General features: G+C 37.7%; 1 protein-coding gene across 2 annotated transcripts in view; it reads right to left on the bottom strand.

The window, feature by feature from the left end:
- The window catches only part of CCSER1 (coiled-coil serine rich protein 1), an 852,922-nt gene that overhangs the window by 352,898 nt on the left and 477,358 nt on the right, over positions 1-22,666 (bottom strand). The window contains exon 10 of one of the 2 annotated variants that reach the window (XM_034440484.3): positions 18,091-18,412. The exons of the other annotated variant lie outside the window; for it this stretch is intronic. Within the exon in view, the coding sequence (XP_034296375.2) occupies positions 18,338-18,412 (75 nt within the window). The 3' untranslated portion in view covers positions 18,091-18,337. Of the gene's footprint in view, positions 1-18,090; positions 18,413-22,666 lie in introns of those variants that run through there. 2 annotated transcript variants of the gene reach the window in all.

Raw genomic sequence — 22,666 nt, 5'->3', positions numbered from 1 at the left:
TAAACTGACATTTCATTTAAGGCTAGACTGAAATTACTGAAAACCTGCACTGATTGTAACTTGTTCCAAGATTCCAGTGTGACCCCATTTGAAATCGTCAGTCATTGGTTCTTACAGTATTGGAAGGAGTATAAAGGTAAGTGTGTGTATGATATCCTGCACATATTGTTTGAACAATGTTTGAACTTCATATTGTGACTCAGCTTTCACCAATTTGTGGTTTTAGATCCAGAAATTAAGCCCCCCCCCCCCAAAAAAAAACCCCACAAGAGTACTGCATCTAGTTTTGGTCGCCACACTATAAAAAAGATGATGAGACTCTAAAAAAAGTGCAGAGGAGAGCAACCAGGATGATTAGGGGACTGGAGACTAAAACATATGAAGAATGGTTACAGAACTGGGCATGGCTAGTCTAGTGAAGAGAAGGACCAGGGGAGACATGATAGCATGTTCCAATATTTGAGGGACTGCCACAGAGAGGAAGGGGTCAATCTATTTTCCAAAGCACCTGAAGGCCAGGCAAGGAATAACGGATGGAAACTGACCAAGGAGTGATTCAACCTAGAAATGAGGAGGAACTTTCTGACAGTGAGAACAATCAACCAATGGAACAGAAGTTGCCTTTGGAAGTTGTGGGAGCTTCATCACTTGAAACTTTCAAGAAAAGATTGGACTGCCATTTGTCAGAAATCATGTATGGTCTCCTGCTTGAGCGGGGGGTTGGACTAGATGGCCTATAAGGTCCCTTCCAACTCTGTTAATCTGTTAATTAATTAATTAATTAATTAATTAATTAATTATGGAAAAAAGGTAATCAAACTTTATTTCCAAAATATCCACTAAAAATATGATGTAAGACATTGTGGCTATCATTTATCAAAAAATATCCTATAGCTTTTACCTCTGTAAGGGTGAATGCCACATGCAGTGAATTTTCAAATCATTATTAAAAAAAACAACAACCTGTAAGTGAACAATATTATATGTTGTGGAGAGCCCCCAAATAGTGGAAACTCAACATTAGTAGGTTTGGGGACTTCTGTTAGTTTTCCAACCCTCACAATATTTATGATCAGCAGAATAAATGAATAATCACTTCAGAAATGTAATCAACTCTGAATTAGTAAAGTTGGGTGTGAACTGCTAAATTTTGCTATATTCTGAAAGCCTATTAATCCAAAATGGTTCTCCACAGAACATTTGACATGAGTCATTTATAAGAAGGGCCACAGGCTAATTAAAGTATAACAATTTGATCAGAATTCATAAAAAAATAATTTAATATCAGGTTATAATTCAGGCTCAATGAGTGAACTAGTTTATAGGGATTTCTTTTTTTCTCAAAAAAAAGAAAAACATTTCTTTTCTTTTTCTTTAAGAAATAACTTAGAGAAGATAAAAATGTGCAAGATTGTCAATATTCTTGAACAGATCCAAAAATATTAAGAACCTGTTCTGGGACTTTCAGATAAGCTTCAGCAAGTAAAGGAGTGTTAGATTTTTGCCAATACCTATTGAAATCTTTTCCCATCATGATTAAATTTTTGTAACCCCGAAGGCTTGGCTGCAAAATATTATGCAAATAATAACCTACTCAGTAAGAATACTTTGGAGAGAAATTTTTTATAAGTCCCTTTTCAAAGACTGCAAGCAGGTGAAATTCAAAGTCATTACAGTGTCAATGAGGATTCCACAGATCCAAACTTCTGAACAAAAATTATTTTCTGGGCTTTTTTATACACACATCCTGGAAAAGGAGCTGATGTTTTAAAATATTCAATATGCTTACCACCTCTATAGAGGAATAAGTGCTTTTGAGAGTACAAAAATATGTTCTCGTATAGAAAATCTGTGAGGTTTAAGAGATTATCCAAATATTAAGCTGGAAAGGGTGCTGACAGACAATGAGTACATAAGACAGGTATAAAACTAATGCTTTGCATTCGTTTTTTAATAGTTCAGTTCTAGTTCCCAGTGTCTCAAGGAAAACAGCTGTTAATACGAGGAAAATAGGAAATAATAATAATAATAAATAATAATAGGAAAATACTGGGATAGGAGGACCAATTACTTGAAACTAAACTGAGAAGATTTTTAGGAGAGTCATAAAAAGGGACGTGGTGGCTCAGTGGCTAAGACGCTGAGCTTGTCGATCGAAAGGTCAGCAGTTCAGCGGTTCGAATCCCTAGTGCCGTGTAACAAGGTGAGCTCCCGTTACTTGTCCCAGCTTCTGCCAACCTAGCAGTTCGAAAGCACGTAAAAAATGCAAGTAGAAAAATAGGGACCACCTTTGGTGGGAAGGTAACAGTGTTCTGCGCGCCTTTGGTGTTTAGTCATGCTGGCCACATGACCTTGGAGACGTCTTTGGACAGCGCTGGGTCTTCGGCTTTGAAACAGAGATGAGCACCGCCCCCTAGAGTCAGGAATGACTAGCACATATGTGCAAGGGGAACCTTTACCTTATACTTTGTTTTGGAAGTTGAGTAATAACAACCTTTTAGGGAACAGAGTATTGTTCTATGATTAACTCAATCACAGTGCAAGATTTCAGCTGCCGTGTGTGTGTAGTGAGTGGGTGAAATGACCAAAGGATAACAATACTGAGTACTTGCTCCCAGGTTATATATCTAGCAGGATGAGATGACTGAGACAAATAGTTTTAGAGGTAGAAAGAAAAGTCTAAGGGAGGCTCAGAGAATCAGGGGATAATATCTCTTTTCAAGGAGACAGGTTAGGAATAATTTTTAATAATTCCAGGCTAGGCTAGGATTGATGGGATAGAGATGATTTGCGGTAATAAATAAAAATATTGTGTTTTGCTGATTTCAAAATCCATTTTAAAACTATTTAACAGAGGTCAATTTGTTTCTTTATTCCCATGCTAGCCACATGTTTGTGCTATCTTCTATTTTCCTCAGATTCTACCAAGGTACAATTACATTAGAGAGGATTTTCTAAACCCTCACATGGGTTTAGTAGTGGAAGCAGAATCAAAGGATAATAATAAAGGAAACATGCCTACAACCATGAAGATATCCCCCAAATTAACAACTCTTAACTCATAGAGATGATCACATGTTAGACTTGTTCTTCACTGGAGAAGATGGCTTGGGATCTGAAGCATGACATGATTTGTGATTGTGACTATCTTCTCCTGGGTATTCTTACCATCTTGCATGGTCTGTTCAGGGAGGAGCAATTTGGGTTACCATGTGAAAAAAGATGAGGACTGCAGAGGCAGACTTCAACCATTGCAAACCTGTCTTTATGAATCAGTTTACTGACAATCCTTGACTTACAACAGTACGTTTAGTAAGCGTTCGAATTTACAACAGCACTGAAAAAAGTGACTTATCACCATTTTTCACACTTACGACCATTGCAGCATGGTAATATGATCAAAATTCTGATGCTTGGTAACTGGTTCAGATATATGATGGTTGCAGTGTTCTAGGCCAAGGGTCTCCAACCTTGGCAACTTTTAAGACTTGTGGACTTCAACTCCCAGAATTCCTCAGCCAGCTTTGTTCTGGGAGTTGAAGTCCACAAGTCTTAAAGTTGCCAAGGTTGGAGACCCCTGGCCTAGGTCATGTAATCACCTTTGATGACCTTCTGACAAGCAAAGTCAATGGGGAAGCCAGATTGACTTAACAACTGTGGTACAAATTTAAGCATTGCAGTGATTCACTTAACAACTATGGCAAGAAAGGTAATAAAATGGGGTAAAACTCACTTAGAACATGTGGTTAAGGATTACCTGTATTTTCCAGGCACACTTTATGCAGATTTTTAGGAAGCTAATTTGATTGTTATGTTCATTTATGCAAACTTCCTGAAGTCTCAGAAATGATTAGGATACAAATTACTAGAAATTACAAAAAATCCATCCATCCATCCATCCAGAAGAGATGGAATCAAGAAAAAGGAATTTTATCTAGTCTTCATTTTTACATGAACCAATCCACTGTAATCCTTTTGGATTAATATGTAGATCAGGACAGTTGCACAATATTCATGCTAAGATGTAAACTGTAAGAAATTTACAACCATTAGGGAACATTTTATAAATCAGGGACGGTTTCACAGAGATGAAAACAAAAATGTTTTTTTGTTCCTCCTTTAGATTTACAAATTGATATGGAAAGTGGATGAAACATATTTATGTTCAATGAATGCAAAACTGATACAGACTGTAGGCTAATTCATTAGTGTTCCATCTAAAAGCAAAACATCCCTCTTGGGTGTTATATTGCCACAGGCCTCCAGTGATGATGTAGAACTGGGGTCCCCAACCCCCAGTTGGTGGACTGGCACTGGCCGTGGCATGCCAGAAACTGACCTATGCAAATAATCAAAGTCCCATCTGTAGGATGCAGGCAGCGTGCAAAACTTTGATCCGCGGAAAAATCTCTCTCCATGGAACTGGTCCCTGGTGCCCAAAACGTTGGGGGCTACTGATGTAGGATGTAGAACTCTGCACATTTTGAAAAATGGAAATGATTCAGAAGTAGCACTTTTGATTTCAAATGCACAGAACACCTCTAAGATGTTTATTAATGTCCACCAAGCAAATGGAAAGAGAAGATGCAATTGTCTATGGAGATTCTCAGTCATCTAGGTCATGGTTGTCCCAAAGGTGCTTTTTTCAAGAGGCAACTGGGCTTTCTGGGTTTTCTTTCAAGACGTTTCTCTTCTCATCCAAGAAGCTTCTTCAGCTGAGATGCAATTACCTTGAACCATCCACTCATTAAGAGGGAGCAGTTCTATGTTCTTCTGGATTTTTACAGTGAAAAAGGTGTCTTATTAAACAATAGAGATGTATTGAGTCCTACATGACACCTGAAGCATTTCCAAATAATCTGAGAGATGTTCAATTATAATGGCATTCAACGAAATGATGGAATCTCTAATATGTACTCTCTTTTGGAAGGAAAGATCATAATGGAATACTATATTGGAGGGATTATGAGGTAAATAAAACAGAGGAAGGAAAGTTGGGCTTTTTCTTCTCCCTGCCATAACATAAATGGGGTTGTGAATTGGACATCCATTGTCTTGATTTAATACTTGCTTGATTTTAATTATGCTTCCCTACAGTGTGATTTTAAGAGAGGTTTAAAAAAAAAATTCTTGGGTTTTCTTCCCTAAAGACACAATTCTGACTTTCCTTGCTCTTTTTCTGGATAGATTATTGTAATATACTCGGCAAGGCACGGTCTCTGAAGACAAGTTGAAAACTGCACTAGGTACAAAAATGGAGGTCCATTGACTGTCGTTAGGTTTCCAGACGCTGGTGAAAATACTGGTATTAACTGATAACGCACTTTGTGGCTTAGTATCTGGGTATATGCAGAACCATCTCCTCTCTCGCCTCTCCAATGTAGTATTAAATTTAAATTTACCGACAAAGAGATAAAGGGAGACTACAGAGACAAAGAGATAAAGGGAGATAAAGAGAATAAAATGGAACTTTGAGGAAATTCAAGCCTTTGAGTCTTCTTTTGTTAGGGGTGTTATTGGAACCCTGACATTATAGCTATTTCAAGTCTCCCTTTATTTCTTTGCCAGTAAACTTAAATTTAACACAAAATAGTTTGTGGCAGAAGCAACTGCCTGCAAAGGTTTCCTGGATTGAGGCTGAAAGACGAAAGCGGAAGCAGTATGCTCCGTTCCATATTTGAGTAGACAAGGTTGCCCTGATAGACTCACCAAAAAAAAAACACTTTTTCTCCAATGTACTGTTTCCAGATGGCAATTTGAAGGATCTTTCCCTGTAAGTGATTTGAAAAAAAGAGGAGAAATGACATGTTTTTTATATAATATTTGTACAATTTACCATTAGAGATCCAGAGGGCAACTTTCTTTTCCTGAGTTTCAGAGTGGCTTTCAAATGAAGGCATTCAGAAATATATTTGGGGGTTGACACCTATTTATATTAATTTAATTCTATTCTCAGTATGTGGTTTTATTAAGTTTGATTGAGTAGGCTGATTTGCTGAAACATTGGAGTGAATGTTCTGATACTTGACGAATGTATCTTTTCTTTTATGTACTCCAAGAGCGTATGCACCAAGACAAATTCCTTGTGTGTCCAATCACACTTGGCCAATAAAGAATTCTATCCTATCCTATCCTATCCTATCCTATCCTATCCTATCCTATCCTATCCTATCCTATCCTATCCTACCCTACCCTACCCTACCCTACCCTACCCTATCCTATCCTATCAGCATGTTTACTTTCCCTGGGTGTTGCTTTAGGAGGCACAATGATATAAACTCATAGTAAATAAATAAATAAATATATCTCTCCCTTATCAACGCTGGAATAAATAGTTAAGAATGGATGGATCCATTCTGAAGTGGGGATTAGATCACCAAGACTGGAAAACTTTGGTTTTTCAGTACTGGATTTAAACAGTGCTGATGCAGGATTAACCATGAATGCCTCTTTGAAATTCACCTTTAGAAGCTGCCCTATACATACAGCATGGCTTTCACTAAATCAATCTAGGAATTTAACTGAAAATTCTCTTTTTATCTAAGTGTCAACTAGTGGGATTAAATCAAAGCCGAATCACTGTTTTAAAGATATTTTAGAACAATGTCATTGCTGGCTTGGTTCACACTGTGTCAGGGTTCCAAGTAATGGCCCATATGAAATCAAAACTCCAAGGTAGGGTTCCTCAAAGTATTTATTAGGCATGTCATATTGGCACAGCTGGTGAAAACCCGAATCTGAAATCCCCTGGGTTTTCCCCACCCAGTTCAAAATCCAAAATTCTTCCCCCCCATCACATGCCCCAATCAGGTCTCTCTCTCCATCCTGGATGCCTCCCATCCATGCCCCTCCGGGTGCCAGTAAGAGTCTCCTTGATTCCCAGAAGAAAGGATGTTATTTTGGCTACATATTCCCCCAGCTATCTTTACTCCCCCGTCCCTTTCCCACAGCTTCAGCCAGCTTCGCTGTGGCAACCCTAAAGGTAAAGATAAAGGTTCCCCTCGCACATACGTGCTAGTCATTCGTGACTCTAGGGCGCGGTGCTCATCTCCGTTTCAAAGCTGAAGAGCCAGCGCTGTCCGAAGATGTCTCCATGGTCATGTGGCCAGCATGACTAAATGGCAAAGGCAGACGGAATACTGTTACCTTCCCACCAAAGGTGGTCCCTATTTTTCCTACTTGCATTTTTTACGTGTTTTTGAACTGCTAGGCTGGCAGAAGCTGGGACAAGTAAATGGAGCTCACCCCGTTATGCGGCACTAGGGATTCGAACCCCTGAACTGCCGACCTTTCGATCGACAAGCTCAGCGTCTTAGCCACTGAGCCACTGTGTCCCACCAACCCTGAAGACGCTCAGAGATGGTTCTAAGATTGACACACTGGGCAATTAGAACAATAAAAACCTGCTGGAGCAAGGCATCCACAGTGCAGACAAACTCAGTTTCTACTTATACAAATTTGAAGATTGTATTATGTTTAATTGGCACTTAATTTTAAGGGTAAATGCCAGTCATAATTTCCCTTTGCAAATGGATTAATTAGCAGGAGTAATAACATATTCAAGCACAGATACACTGTGAAACCTGTATGCCCCAGAAACAGAGAAGAGTGAAGTCTGTCTTGATTTTCTTCATTATTGAGTCATGCGAAATTAATGGAAACTATTGCACAAAGTACTCTTTTAATAAGAGAAGTCAATCTGCTAAAGGTTGGATTAGTTTCTTTTGTAGAACATGAACATTTTTGAACTAAAATAATTATAGTCCTCATATTGATTAGTTAAAAGTCATACATGTAACTAATTTTCTTTATAAATGAGTTTGCAGTCTTAATATTTTTACGTAATTTCAGTCCCTCCCCCTTCCCCTTCTTCCCAAAGATTTACAATTTTGGATAACTGCCTAATTTGGAAAAGGAAAACCAGGATCGTCACGAAGAAAAAAACTTGTGTGATGATGCCAAGATGGGTTGCTGAAATCCGATTGCAGGAAGCCATCCAAAAATATGTATTTCCTAAGTGAATAGGTGAATTTCAGGCCCTGGCATCTGGGTTTTCCAGCTGCCAAATTAAGTTCTCTCTGATGCTACAGCTATTGATTATTTCTCCAGAAAGAAAAGAGAAAGATAAATTAGCAAGGGGTTTGTCAGCTGTAGCTGGAGAAAGTGTTGAAATATTCAATTATGATCATTTCTGTGCCTAATTGCTTATGCATTGGCCAAGACCTGCTGTGCTAGTGTGGCAGTTTTGCTGGCTCAATGTGTCTACATGTAATCTGCAATCAAGATAATGGGACAGGTAATCTGAGAATAGATGATGGAAAAATTAAGGTAAATACACAGTTTGCCTAGAATGTTTTTCTTAATCCCCCCCTCAAAAAAAAGGGGGGGAGAGGGGAAGGAAGGTGGAGACACTGGCGGTGGTTTTAGATTTAACTAGCAACCCTGAATTGATTCGTTATCTTACATAATCAAAAGTGCTGTTTATATATTCAGCAGTAGCTACATTATTTATTAAGGAATAAGAGCTTTGGGCATCAAGTAGCAAATGTTTAGCATTATATTAATTCAATATTCATGAAAATTAGCATAGCTTTCTTTGCTCCATCTCTACGTTCCATGGAAAAGAAATGGAACCCACAACAAGACACTGAAATACTGAATACTAATACAAATAAGAAGGACCTCATTTAGAGTTTGATGATTGAGATAAGGTTCTTACAGCTTATTCTCAGCCTTTTGAGGTAAACTAGATAGTTCTGGTCCAAACCAGAATCACGAGTATTATATTTATTGTAAGGTTACAGTAAAAAGAAAGTATGAAAATGTTTCCCTCCTCTCTCTAGTTTATATTCCAGAGAACTAGGATAGATTAATTATGAGATTGCTCCCCCATTCCTGCGTTGGATTAAAGTTTTGTTTATCAGATTGTGGCCTAGGCTGCCATTGTTCTTCTCCTTTTCCTGTTATTCTCACAGCCCATTATAATACAGCCCATTAAATGACAATAAAATAGACAAGGTTTTCAATAGTACCACCACTTCTAATTTGAATTCCTGCACCTCATGGTTGGTTAAGGCCTTCCTGCCTAAGCATGGGGTTGGACTAGAAGACCTCCAAAGTCCCTTCCAACTCTTCTATTCTATTCTATTCTATTCTATTCTATTCTATTCTATTCTATTCTATTCTATTCTATTCTATTCTATTCTATTCCATTCCATTCCATTCCATTCCATAAGGTGATAAGAGGTAGAATCCATGTAGCAATCAGTTCTCTTTGAATGAGGCAGCCTTATATGGCTTCTAGAAGATCAATTATCTCAGAGACTACCTTTACCTGAGGCCATTTTCCCATTCAATCGTATCAAATATGATCATCTCTTTCTCCTACATGACTTGTCTCTATGACAGCTATCAGATGGGACCTGGGGATGGTTTTTTTTCAGTTGCTGCCCTCACTCTTTGTAATTATCTTCCGGTAGGAATTTGATGAGCCTAATTTCTCTTAAAGTTTGAGGATCTACCTGTTCCATCTTGAGAGGAGGAACATGTTGTTTGGTTGGACGGTGAATTGCTAGCCGGCAACATTTTTACTTGTTGTTGTTTTTTTAAAAAAACAACACTTAAATGTATTTGAGGTTTTCTGGAGCATTTTATTTTATATGTTTAGACTGTAGCCATTTAGAGCACCTAGGAATGGATGACTTACAAATAAGGCAATGAATGAATGAATGAATAAATGAATGAAATGAAATGAAATGAATACCACTATTAGTGGTATGTATTTTTGTAAGTCCCAGATTTACCTAGTCTGATTTTGATTTTAATATTTCTGGCATACACCATTTTAATTTTCTATTAGGAATTCAAAATTCCATTGAAAATCACTAGCATCCCATGTTGTCAGCTGTCATTTTCTTGCTGTCTCCTTTCTTGTAGAATTTTTCTCTCTGAAGATTTTTTTCATTTTCTTTTGTGTCTTTAAACCAGAAGGGTAAAACCAATCAATGTGCAATGCTGAAGTCCATAACGGAAAATGACAAATGCACCATAGCGGAATATAACTTATAACTTTTCTCCCAATAACAATTGACTCACTGGCTTTCAATGTATCAGGATGGCATTCTTTTTATTCCTAGGACTAAAAAGTTCTAAGAAAGGTCAGCGTGATTGTTCAGATGCTGAATGCAGAATACAGAGAAAACTATCAGAGTTTTAGAATTTATATTGTTCTGAGTAGCTTTCAAAGCCTGCCTATAGGGGGGAAAAATCAATTGAGAAAGGGAAAAGTAATGCTACATTCCACTACTTTCCAAACTTATGTAATAGCTATTTGAATTATCACCATCAACTGTTGTATTTATGGGCAGGGCCCTGCCACTCTCTGAAGCACCTCAGGCTTCCAAAGTCAGTTGTAACTGATTGAAGGCATGTCTGTGAATGAGCAGAGATGATGACCACTGTGGACAATGAATGACTGGTGAGTGGAGTGGAGAAGAAGAGAATGGAAGATTACCCATAAGAGCTCTGAATGTCAGTTCCTTGCCAGGAGACCAAAAAACAACTGTCTCCAATGGGTTTGAATGACAGGCGTCAAGGAAAGCAACTTGTTGTTCTCAGCAGCAGTGGAGCCTTTAATAAGGACAATAATCTAGCCAAACTCACTTTCTAATCACATTCCGAAATGTTCAACCTAGCCCAGTGATGGAGAACCTTTTTTGTACTGAGAACCCAAAATGCAATGCGAGTGCCCCCCGTGCATGTCCCCTGCCCCCCCCCATGAATGTGACCCGCACCACGTATGCGTCCCACCCCCCCGGCCCATTTTTGGCTTCCAGGTTGGTGCAGAAGGCCTTCCAGGCCCAAAACAGGGCACGAGGGGGGGGGCTGCACACCTCTCGTTTTGACTTCTGGGTTGGTGCAGGAAGCCTTCCAGGCATGGGGGGTGCATACATGCACAAACCCCCAAAATGCAATGCGAGCACCCATTGCGCATGTGCCCACCTCCCTGTGCCTGCGTGGCAGAGACCCGAAGACCAGCTGGCCAGCGGGAGGTGTAAGCGCATGTGCCGTGGAGCTGGGCTAGGGTGACGGTTGGCGTGCCCACAGAGAAGGCTATTTGTGCCACCTGTGTCACATGTGCCATAGGTTCACCATCACGGACCATCACTTTAGAGATGCTAGAGCAGTGGTGGGTTGCCCCCGGTTCGGACCGGTTCACAGGAACCGGTAATAAAACCGGCGGGAGGCTCTGCCTGCCAACCCCGCCATCATCAGGACGCTTCTGCGCATGTGCAAAAGTGCGTGCGCAAGAGAGAGTAAAGTGAGCGCACCCGCACGGCCCCGTTGCGAGCCGGTAGTAAAGGTAAGTAGAACCCACCCCTGTGCTAGAGCTCTTCAAAATGATGAGCTGCCAAGCCTTCCCTTTGCTCAATAAAAGATAGCTTTGGCTCTATAGCACAATTGAGTAATTAGTAGCCTCATAGTTGAATGCAAAGTCCTGGTAGGCTTGGATTCAAAGACATGGTTGCAATAGTCTCCCCAAAGTTTCTTTGAGGAGAGGAAAATATCCATATTCATTAGAAAGTTCTAAAACTCCTTATTTAAAGTTCATGGGCGGGAAAAGAATGAAAGAATTGAGTGTTTACCTTAATGTCATATACTGTAGTTTCTAAAGGGCATGTCATCACAGACAGAAAGGCATCCGTTCCCACTCTTATAAGTCATTAAGTCGCAAATAAAATGAATTACATATGTCCATGTGTTTACCAGTCCCCAGTTCTTTACTTAATGGCTTTACATAAGCTACATTATATACCACTCACAAAGCAAGTATAGCTTAATAAAGTTTATTAAATCTGATATTAAATTTTAAAACTTACTTTGGTATCATTTACTATTTTTATGCTGCTTCTTAAGCCATCCAAATGCACTGTATTTCAATGTGTGTTTTTTCTTCAAAACAATGCATTCCTGACCAAAATTTGTTTTTATAATCTACCAGTTTATTGTTCAATCTTCCTGTTAGATCATTAATGTTGATGTTCCATTTTGTACTTTGCAAGCAGGAACTTAGGTTACTGAAAAATGAATACATGAATTATAAAACTGAGTAAATTAAAATGTATATATGCTACACAGTTGACATGCGGTTAACAGGCAAGAAAAAAACAGATCAAAGTGAACCTTATGGTAACTTTCCCATTATATATTACTTGTGTTATATAAGCTACAGAGAGTATGATATATGCTGACAGAATAACATTCTTCTAAGTTCTGTTTTGCGTGTCTGTACTGTAAAGCGTGCTGAAAGTATTACATATATTAATTCTGATGTACAATGTGGAACTTCTCATACTCTGAGACCAAAGTACCTTGTGTAGTTCAGGAAGAATGGAAATAATAGCAGATGTTCTTGTCAGCCCTGTGGCCAACTTTTTCATTGGATCTTCAGGTCTGCCACATTTAGTGCTGTGGGAAACCGGGAGGGGGGATTGCATAGAGTTGCAGGGATATCTAGTCAAAATAACATTCCTTTCTCAGAGAGTCAAGGACATTCGGCCCTTCACCTGAAGTGGTGTGATTAGGAGACATCTCCAGTTGGGATGGTGTATTGATTGGACCATGTGATGGACATTTGGGTGCAGGGGAAGAGGCTTGGACTTTCTTTTGGATCGGGAAAACCCAGAAACTTTCAGTTTCGGGTTTTCCCAGGTGTGCCAATATGACATCTCTAATAAAATGGAACTTTGAGGAACTTCTAGCCTTGGAGTCTTCTTTCGTTGAGGGTGTTCCTTGGAACCCTGACAGTTCTTCTGAGTAATATTTAGAGATCAATGAGGAGAAAAACCAAGGTCTGCCATAGGATCCCATATTTTAGTTTTAGCTTTTATTACAAAAAAAATGCTGGATGAATAAAAGGAACTTCATAGCTAGAAGATAATAACCCAGCCACAGCGATTCATTTTTCTTGTAAATCTATAAGTGTTTTATTTTAAGTTTAATGAAAGAAGCACATAGCCTTTTCATCCACAGGATTTCTAAGTAGAAGCAAACCAATATCTATATCTATATCTATATCTATATCTATATCTATATCTAAAGGCATTGTATTAAAAATTATAAGTGCAGCCACTCTTTTCACTTGGGTTAACAACTGAGTTGTTGGTCCCAATAAAGGTCACTAAATAAGGACTACCTATATTTCTAGAGTGTAGGAAACTTAGCAAAATCTCAGTTTCCTTTACTTCTATTTCAGACACTTTTGAAAATGCTACTTATTCTAATGAAAGTAGGACTATCAATAGCATTGCATATAAATGTTGCACATTAAGTTAGAGCCATAAATAAATCCCCTATTAATAATCTCTATTCATTTTGCTTAATTTCTCCTGGGAAAATATATTCAGTGATATTTATTAAAGGTGGAGCTTGCTATTAATAATGGATGTTATACCACTATTTTACATCCTATACAGTGCTCCAGAACAAGCTGATGGTTTCGGGAGGCAGAAAAAGAACAGGAACATAACAAATGGAAAGTATTCAAATAACTTGTAAAAGTCATTGAGAAATTGTTTCTATTACCTATCCATCCTTCAGCGTCTCTTGGTAAAATTTTGTTCAGTTTTTCACCATATGCATCTAGAACAGTGGTGATATTCAGCCGGTTTGGGAGAACCAGTAGAAACGGCTGTGGGAGGCTCCACCCACCCACCCCGATGTCATCACGTCCCCTTTTTTTACGATTTGAGCATGCACGGAAGGCTCTGTGCATGCAAGGAGGTGATGCATGGGTTCACATTTGCAAACCAGTAGTGAAGGTAAGTGAATAGCATCCCTGGTATAGAAGCAACAATCCAACATCTCAATTTAATTGGCAATCAATCAATAACCAAGAAAGTTATCTTACTACTTTTATCTACTATCTCCCCTTTCCATCATTACAAGATGCTCAAGAAGCTGCCAATAATAATAATAGTAAAAAAAAACCAAACATATTTTAAAAATCCAATTAAGGCATCCTTTAAATTACTTGATCAAAACAAACAGCACCCACTAACTCAGCAGGAAACCAGTTTTCAGCATAAAACGATTTGCTTGCTGCCAGTTTTTATTTATTTGCTTTCGTTATCCCCACTATATAACAGTAAAAATATTTAAGTTTTCCCAAAGACTTTAAAGCACTTCAAATGGATTTTTTTACACTGAAATAGGAAGTGGAAAAGGTAAGATAAACAAACATAAAATATAGGAAGAGGCAGATCAACACCACAATCTAATCAAACTGAGCTGTTAAGTACACCCCGTTGAGTTTGGTGGAACTCTCTCTGAGATGAGAGTGCTTAAAAGATCTACTATAATCTTAGAGGAAGCTCTGTGCTTTTTATTGCAAATGCCTAGAAGCAACGGGAAATATTTCATAAGGAGTTTTGCAGTGCAAAACATAAACTATTTTCTTCTTGGCCACATTAATAACGTAAACAGCAATCATGCCAGGGGGGAAATCCAGCAGATTCTGACAGGTTCTGGAGAACCGGTAGTGGAAATTTTGAGCAGTTTGGAGAACTGGCAAATACCACCTCTGGCTGGCCCCAGAATGGGGTGGGAATGGAGATTTTGCAATATCCTTCCCCTGGAGTGTGGGGGAGGGAATGGGGATTTTGCAGTATCCTTCCCCTGGAGTGGGGAGGGAATGGAGATTTTGCAGTATCCTTCCCCTGCCACGCCCACCAAGCCACACCATGCCCACCAAGCCATGCCCACAGAACCAGTAGTAAAAAAAATTGAATTCCACCACTGGTTGGGATATTTTTTAGTCCTTCCATCTTGTTCCTATTTTTGTAATCAATAAGAAAGAATGAAGTTAATCTTGCAGGATCCAATCTGCATCAGGCATTGGGATCAGAGATTTAATCTTCTGAGTTTTCAGATTCATGCTGGAGTGAATCCTCTCTGCTAGAGAGAAATTCCCAGACGATGGGCTTGGATGATTAAATCTCTGGTTTCGGTGACCAACCCATATTGGATCCTGCAATGATATGCTGGAACACATATATTCGCCTTCATTCGTGATTCATTTTCCCAGTAAGCAACTGTCCCCATACGGATAGGGTTATACCTGAGGTAACACAGACACGCACAGACCCAAAATAGAGCTTTGAAAGGGTCACAGTGACATTTTACGCACCAAATTGTCTGCATCTAATTCTCTTAAAATAAATAGGAGGGATATAAACCTTTAGAAGATTTGTCTGACTAAGAACTTGAATTATGAATTACTAATTGGTGCTTTCATAGAGGTTTAGTGAGAGGTTAAAGAACATGAATGTATTAAATACATCATCACATTATTATCTCAAGATTAAACATTTCGATTTGGGGTTCAGACTGAAAATATGACTCTTAAGCTACCTTGGGAGTTTATGCAATACTCTACTCATGTTTTACATCATAATGATAACCAAGATGTTAATAGTTTAAAAGTGGGGGTGGGAGGGTGGAAATACTCCCGCTAAGATTCTGGAACTGTTGCAATCCTTTTACATTCAGCATATTTATATATCAAGCCTGCCCAGAAAGGACTGGCAAGGAAGATTCGCTCTGTCGCTTCTCCATCGATTGTCTCACAACTACTCTGAAGGTCATAACCCTCACTTTGAAAACATGGCCTTATGTGCATTTTATTTCTTGTCCTCAATTAGCCCTATTAGAATTGTATTAGGGAACACAAAAAGAAAAAGAAAGTACAGAGTCCTTCTGAATGGGCTGTTAAATTTCATACCACAGAATCATTTTCTCCAATATTATCTTTTGGCAACTAGATGATTGTGTGGCACCATTTGGTGGATAATTCTGATCCGCAGGCTCTCAAATATACCGTATTTTTCAGAGTATGAGACACACCTTTTTCTCCCCTAAATTGGGGTGAAAATTTAGGTGTGTCTTATACACCAAATGTAGCCCTGCCCACCCACTGGCCCCCACCCTTTGGCTTCTGCGTCCCAGCAATTTACCTCCTTGCAGCAAGCAGCAAACAGCCCATTTCAGCTTCAGCACAGCCTAATTAGCACAAGTTGATGGTCCGTTGGATCTGCCTCCCGACTTTCAGCTTCTTTGCTCTCAGGTGTTTTGTGAGGGCCTCTGCTGCTTGCTGCAAGGAGGTAAATTGCTGGGAGCAGATTTTTTTTTTCTTGTGCTAATCAAGCTATGCTGAAAATGAAAATGAAAGTAAAGCAGGCTGTTTGCTGTTTGCTTCAATGAGGCAAAATTGCCGGGAGGCAGAGGCAGATTTCTTTTTCTTGTTTTCCTCACCAAAAAAGGTAGGTGCGTCTTATAGTCCGGAGCTTCTTATACTCCGAAAAATACGGTAGTTGTTTTAAAATGATGAGGATAAAGAATTTTCTTCTTTGTATTATCAACTATCATCTATTACTGTAATTAGAAAATCATGTTTATATGTTAAAATATCATGGAATGTATTTAATTCAGAATAAACAAATCTAAAAGTTTCTTCCCTCTTCTTCACCTTGAAATGTATACTTCTGTTTTTCTTTCTATGTGTTTTTTTTAATAATTTAATAGTTCTTGGAACATCTACTAGATGGCATATTAAAAATGGTTTTAAAAGAATACCTAAACTTTAGACCCCAGCTGAGACTATGATTAAAGTGGAATGAGGTGGCATAGAGGTGAAGACTCTTGCCTCCCAGTTGGAAGGTTGAGAGTTCAATCCTAGGCAGCAACAGATGCTTCTCTATCCAGGCACAAAGAGAAAAGATCTGCTGAGAACTCCACATAGGCATCAGGAAGGGCATCTAGCCAGTAAACACTCAGTTCCACCCAGTCATCTCAACTCTACTCTGATATAGGAATTACAAGGTCATAAAAAGAAAATAAAAACCACTTTTGTAATTTAATTTACCCGAACTATGGTTAGTGTAGTGATTAAGGCATCAGGATAGAAACCCTAAGGCCATGAATTCTAGTTGCATCTTAGGCACGAAACAAGCTGCTGACCTTGGTCCAGTCATACTTTTTCAGTTCTAGGAAGAAGGGAATAGTAAATCACTTCTGAAAAACTTTGCCAAGAAAAATGTAGGGACTTGTCTAGGCAATCTCTGAGAACCAGACAAAATTAAACAAACGAACAAAAAAATCTGAGTATCATTCAATATCATTCAAACCCACACCAAAGGGTTACTAATGGAGGCCTATCTCATTTCCAGATGTGTAGTGAGGTCACAAAAATGATCATAAAGTAGAATTGCTTCAACAGCGTGTCTTTGGCCCTGGATAAAAAGGGCTAAAGGAAGGAATTATTTGACTCTGTAGGAGATGATCAGGCTGAGCCCAAGGGAGAGGTCAAATGCGTCATCAGTCTCAAGTCCCTTCCCACCCAGAAGAGATCTAAGTCCAGCCCACCTTGAATTCCATTGACCACCAATCTACCACCAATTTGCTTTGACCGTTAGCAGTTCAGATTCTTCTGGAGAGCTTTAGCATGCAATAAACTTATGTTCATCTGAACTGTCGGGACTGTGAATTTCCTGCACTTTGCAGATCCAGTTTTGATCAGACCTCAATATTTCTGTATTTTTGTATGCAAAACAGTAAATAAAGCCAAAATCGACATTTGGCCGCCATATTGTAGAAACTTTGCTGGAGAGGAAGAGGAACCACAGACAACTTCCTCCAGTTGATTGGCAGGTCATTAAAGGTTATCATGGATAAAGTTGTTATATATGATTAACATTGAATTATTTGTTTGTTTGTTTGTTTGTTTATTTATTTATTTATTATGTTTGCACCAGCAACAATAAATTTGGCTGTATGTTTACTCTTAAATGTGAAGGATCCAGAGTGTTAGTTCTTATGCAAGCTGTTTTGTTACCCCTAGATGTCCCTGCTTGATTTAACATTCAACCTTGAAAGAATCAATGTACCTAGCATCAGTTCTTGCATGTCACAATTTCCCTTGCATCAGATTGCTGTCCAAGGCAGGTTATATCATCCCACCTTTATAGAAGTCGTGATCATAAAACTATCTCTAATATTCTTGCCCCAAAGGTTAAATAAAATGTACACAAGTAATAGAAGTACAACTGTATTTTATTTCAATTCTGCAAAATTTGGTCATCATCGATCAATTATTGCTTAATGCAGTTGAGAGAATAGTGTGGAGTATTTTGTGATTGTTGCTAAAGAAAGATTTTTCCCTCTGCCCCTCAGAGATGACATTAAATAGATGAAGCCAACACAGGTTCCTTTTTACACAGGCAAATAAGAGAGGATTAAATTAATGGTCTATGTAGCTTGTATCCAAGCATATTTTATTCAGTTAAAATGTTGGTACCAATGAGATGCTGATACGTTTGTAAACTGAACCGTCAGTACATGAAGAATTCCACAGGGCCTTAAAAAGAAGAAGAGAATGTCAAATGAACTCTCAAATATTAAGGTCCATGTATCATTGACAACAGACATAAAAGAACATTTGTGTTACCAATCCTTTGTAATTTAAGGTTACATTAAAATATTTGATTTTTTTAAAGAAATTGTAACAATAAATACTTAAATAATAATTAAAATATGTAGGATTGTGCTATAATAATCAAAATGGCATCTAAAACACTATGCCAAAAAAGAGGTCTCCCATATTGAAAGATAAAGAGCAAAGGGATAATCAAGTATAATGAATTAATTAATGTTAATTAACAAATAATAAATTACCTATGCTCAGAATTCAATCTCTTGACTGATGCAAAGAAAATTTGATTGTATTCAACATACATGTTTTGGATACTTCAAATGAGTTGCTAAAATCTAACAGAATACGTAGCAGGAATTCCTCAGTGAGAATCTAATTGTTGCCTCAGATTTACTAATTGACTGTGAAAATGGGAACAACCCCATTTTCAATCTAGGGAGATCTGCCTGCCTTGCAAACAGGTTGCATGGTGGCATTATAATGAATGGAAATAGTGCAGCATGAACGTATCCTTGTAAAACACAACACAAGAGGGAGGGAGGGAGGGAGGGAAGGAAGGAAGAAAGGAAGGAAGGATAAGTTCATGTTTATTGTCAAATATATCTAAGAATCAGAAGAAATATAAATGTATTAACTGACAAATAAATATGAATAAATATCACCCGCTATGCATTTTGAGATGGCAATATGATTTAAATATTGAAATAAAATGATGATTAACTGGAAGAAGGGAAATATATATATATATATATATACAGAATAGCAGAAGGAATTAACAGTGACTGTAATGGTTATTATCAGGGGCACCCATTACATCTTGTGTAGTATTCTAGTCACCACATTTACATAATTATAGAACAGAATGCGGAAAAGCGTCAAGAGGGCATTCAAAATAATGAGGATGTTGCAACTGTATTCCTATGTGGAGAGACACAGAAATTTGAGACACAGAAAAAAAGATAGTTGAGGAAGAAATAATCAAGATGTATAGAACATAGAGAAAGTGAAATATGAGGATAAGGAGCTGTCCATTCAAACTGGCCTGGATGTGATTCAAAACAAAGGAAGCAGTTCTTAACACAGCATGTAACTAACCTGTGAAATTTGTGGCCACAAGAGGTGATGACAGCCATTAACTGATACGGCTTAAAGGAGGGATTGGATAAATTCACTGAGGACACTTTTATCAAAAGCCATTACTTCCGAAGACTAAAATATAATGATTAAAAATCCCAATAAAGGGTAAGTTAACTGTTTTAAAAATGAATCTTACTACAATATTATATGTCTTTGATAAATTATTAAGAAGGTTTCTATGGAAAAGAGAAACTCAGTGCTTCGTTAACTATAGTTTGTGATGTGATGATGGATCAGTTTAAGTTTTTGACCACCAGTTTTTTTCATTGGCCATATAATATTACCTCTATTCCTGTACAGATCCCAAGTGATCAAGTCTAATAACCATTACAGACCCAATGTAAATATTATTTAGATGACCCTTCCAATATCATGGCAGAAATTTGATTTCTCTTTTAACCCTAATTATTTAGTATTTTTAGCATTAAAGGCTGCAAGAGATATTTGGAAAGTGTTCTGATTAAAATAAAATCTTTGAATCTTTCATAATAAAAATTTTATTCACATGAAAAAATATGTATTTTAATATGTTCCTAATTTGAAAAAAAGAAGTAAATCATCTTTATCACCACCACTACCTATTAAAAAATTCAGGACTAACAAGATCATTAATACTTTAGATTGGCATACTCTCAATCAAGGTTTTTTTAAAAAACAACAACAACAACAACCCAACAACATAAAATTGTTAAAAAAAAGGAACTGGGATTGGATCAAACGGGCAGGGCATTTTGAAAGGTTAAAATATCTCTTGATGTCAAATTTAGTCTAGATGGACTAGGAACTTCTAATTAACCTTAATTGCCCTGGATATGAAATGTGTTTTGGATTATTATAAATGTGCAGTATGTTTTAGTAGAAATTAAATAATATTTTAAGGTGGATATTAATTATTTGCAAGAATTTTAGAATTAAGTGTTGGAAAACTATATATTAATAAATCAATAGATGTTAAGCATGTTTTTAAGCTATCAAGATAAGACTAAGACCATAAAATATTTTTATTTGCTGGCCATCTTAGAAAATGCTTAGAAATAATAGATGCTTAGATGCTTGTTGGACATCTTAAAAAATGCTTAGAAATAACTTGGCTGTCAACTTCACTATGATGGAAGTATAAAATCACAGAAGAAATATAAGCATTATATGGACTTGCCACATTATTACTGGGTTAATATTCATTATTAGTATTATATCCATATTGCTAAAATGGTTTGAGGAAGAGAGGCACTGAAGGATGGGTTGCCTGTGTGTTTGTTGAACTTGCTTGGATAATTTCATTCAGTGTACTTAGCAACAGCTGAAAGAGTAATATGGTTTAAAAATGGAAAAGCAATTTTGAAACAGATACTGTACCAAAAAATTTGGAATCTATAAATATATGAGTAAAACGAATGTACCACATTTGTGCATAACAAAAGAGCTCACTCCTTTTTACAGTAATAAGAAGAGGTTTACATACTCTTGTGCTAAGGTCATACTCTCTTATTATCCCTTTCTCTGTGTAATGGGGAAAACATGATGATTTTTATTCCAAGCGGTCAAAGTTTAAAACTTAGCTTTAAAGAAAATAGTTGCTCCCACTTCCTTTAAAATTTTTTGTCTGTGTACAATTTCTGTTTGTGTATCTCTCTCTCTCTCACCCCATCCCCCACCTCCCTCTCCTTTGGGAATATACCAGAGACATCTAGATGGGTACTCTGAGAAACAAGTAAAGAGAATCAGAGTACATTTTGATCCTTGACCAGCAGATGAGAAGGACAAAATATTCCAGTCAGTTTTAGGGAACCACTAGGGAATGCGGTGTATCAGTTCATCTAGCCTTTAAAAATTTGCTGTGAAAATGTGCTACAGGCATCAGGGAAAGAAAAGAAGAAGAAGAAAAAAAGAGCTGAACTGTACATTATGTTGAACAGCTCATTAGCTTTAAGAGATTTATGCTGCAGAGTCTACAAGAATATATTGCCTGCTTGCTGCCATGTTTACTAGCAGATAAGATGACTGGAATTGCAGACAAAATAAATGAAGGGGGCACGTAGTGTTTAGGCTATGGAATTCCAATTTCAAGGCTCCAACAAACAGGGTTCTCTATCGGTTTGAAGACATATTGTGGCTTTTATGAATATTAAGCCAAAGGAGATCTTGAGAAACCATCATAGGCAGCTTTTGCCTATGAATCTTTCCACACCTCTTATATTTATAGAAGAGCTGTTTTATGCTTGTGAATTATGTTAAAAAATAAAAAGAAAAAAGGGAGAAATTCAGCCATGTTTTTCCTCCTTAGTGTTAAAACTGTAAATCTTAAGTCAATGCACATCTGTAGGATTAGAGGAGCCATTTTTCAGATGCCATGTTGTTGACTCCTGCTAATAGTAGCTATTTTGGAATACTTAGTAAAAATTAGCAGACAGAAAGCACAGCAGTGGCAACTGTGCTAATGCATGTGTTAATTAGAGCTCGGCTGCAAAAAGACACTTTTGACGGTTTTAGAATTTCATTTATAGGTTTAAAAACTCCAATGTTCCCAGTGTATGCACATATGGATGCACAAAGCACTGAATAGCTATCCTTTAACTGTCAGAGAATTTGGCTGGGGCACAGAAGCAAACCAATATTCTTTGTTTGTTCTTAATTTTTCCTGATTAGATTTATTTGCATTTTTTCCTCCAGGAGCTAAAAAGAGTGCACAGTTTTTTCTCTCATTTTCTCCCCCTCCTCCCCCCCAACCCCTCCCCCCCAAATCTGGAGTAGATTGGGTTTATGTGATAGTGAGTGACCCAGGTTCACCCACCAAGCTTCTAAGAATACCAGCAACAATTGCAAGTGGCTTTATCAGAAACTATTTACTATTTATTACCACTTATTTCTTTCCCTCAACATGTCTATAGCGCACATTTGACTCTTGTGGTTCATAATGGACAAAGTCAAACTGAGTATGCATCTTAAACCATCTAAAAAAAAAAAATCCCTACAACATGTAACAACTGAGAGCAAATATTTGGCTGTTCTTCAACAGATAAGAGCAAAATATTCCATCATGTT

The sequence above is a fragment of the Pantherophis guttatus genome, chromosome 8, assembly GCF_059756535.1.
Source record: "Pantherophis guttatus breed Tessera chromosome 8, ASM5975653v1, whole genome shotgun sequence".
NCBI lineage: Eukaryota > Metazoa > Chordata > Lepidosauria > Squamata > Colubridae > Pantherophis > Pantherophis guttatus.
Note: the sequence above shows the minus strand (reverse complement) of the source record. Positions and strands in the feature narration are given on the sequence as shown.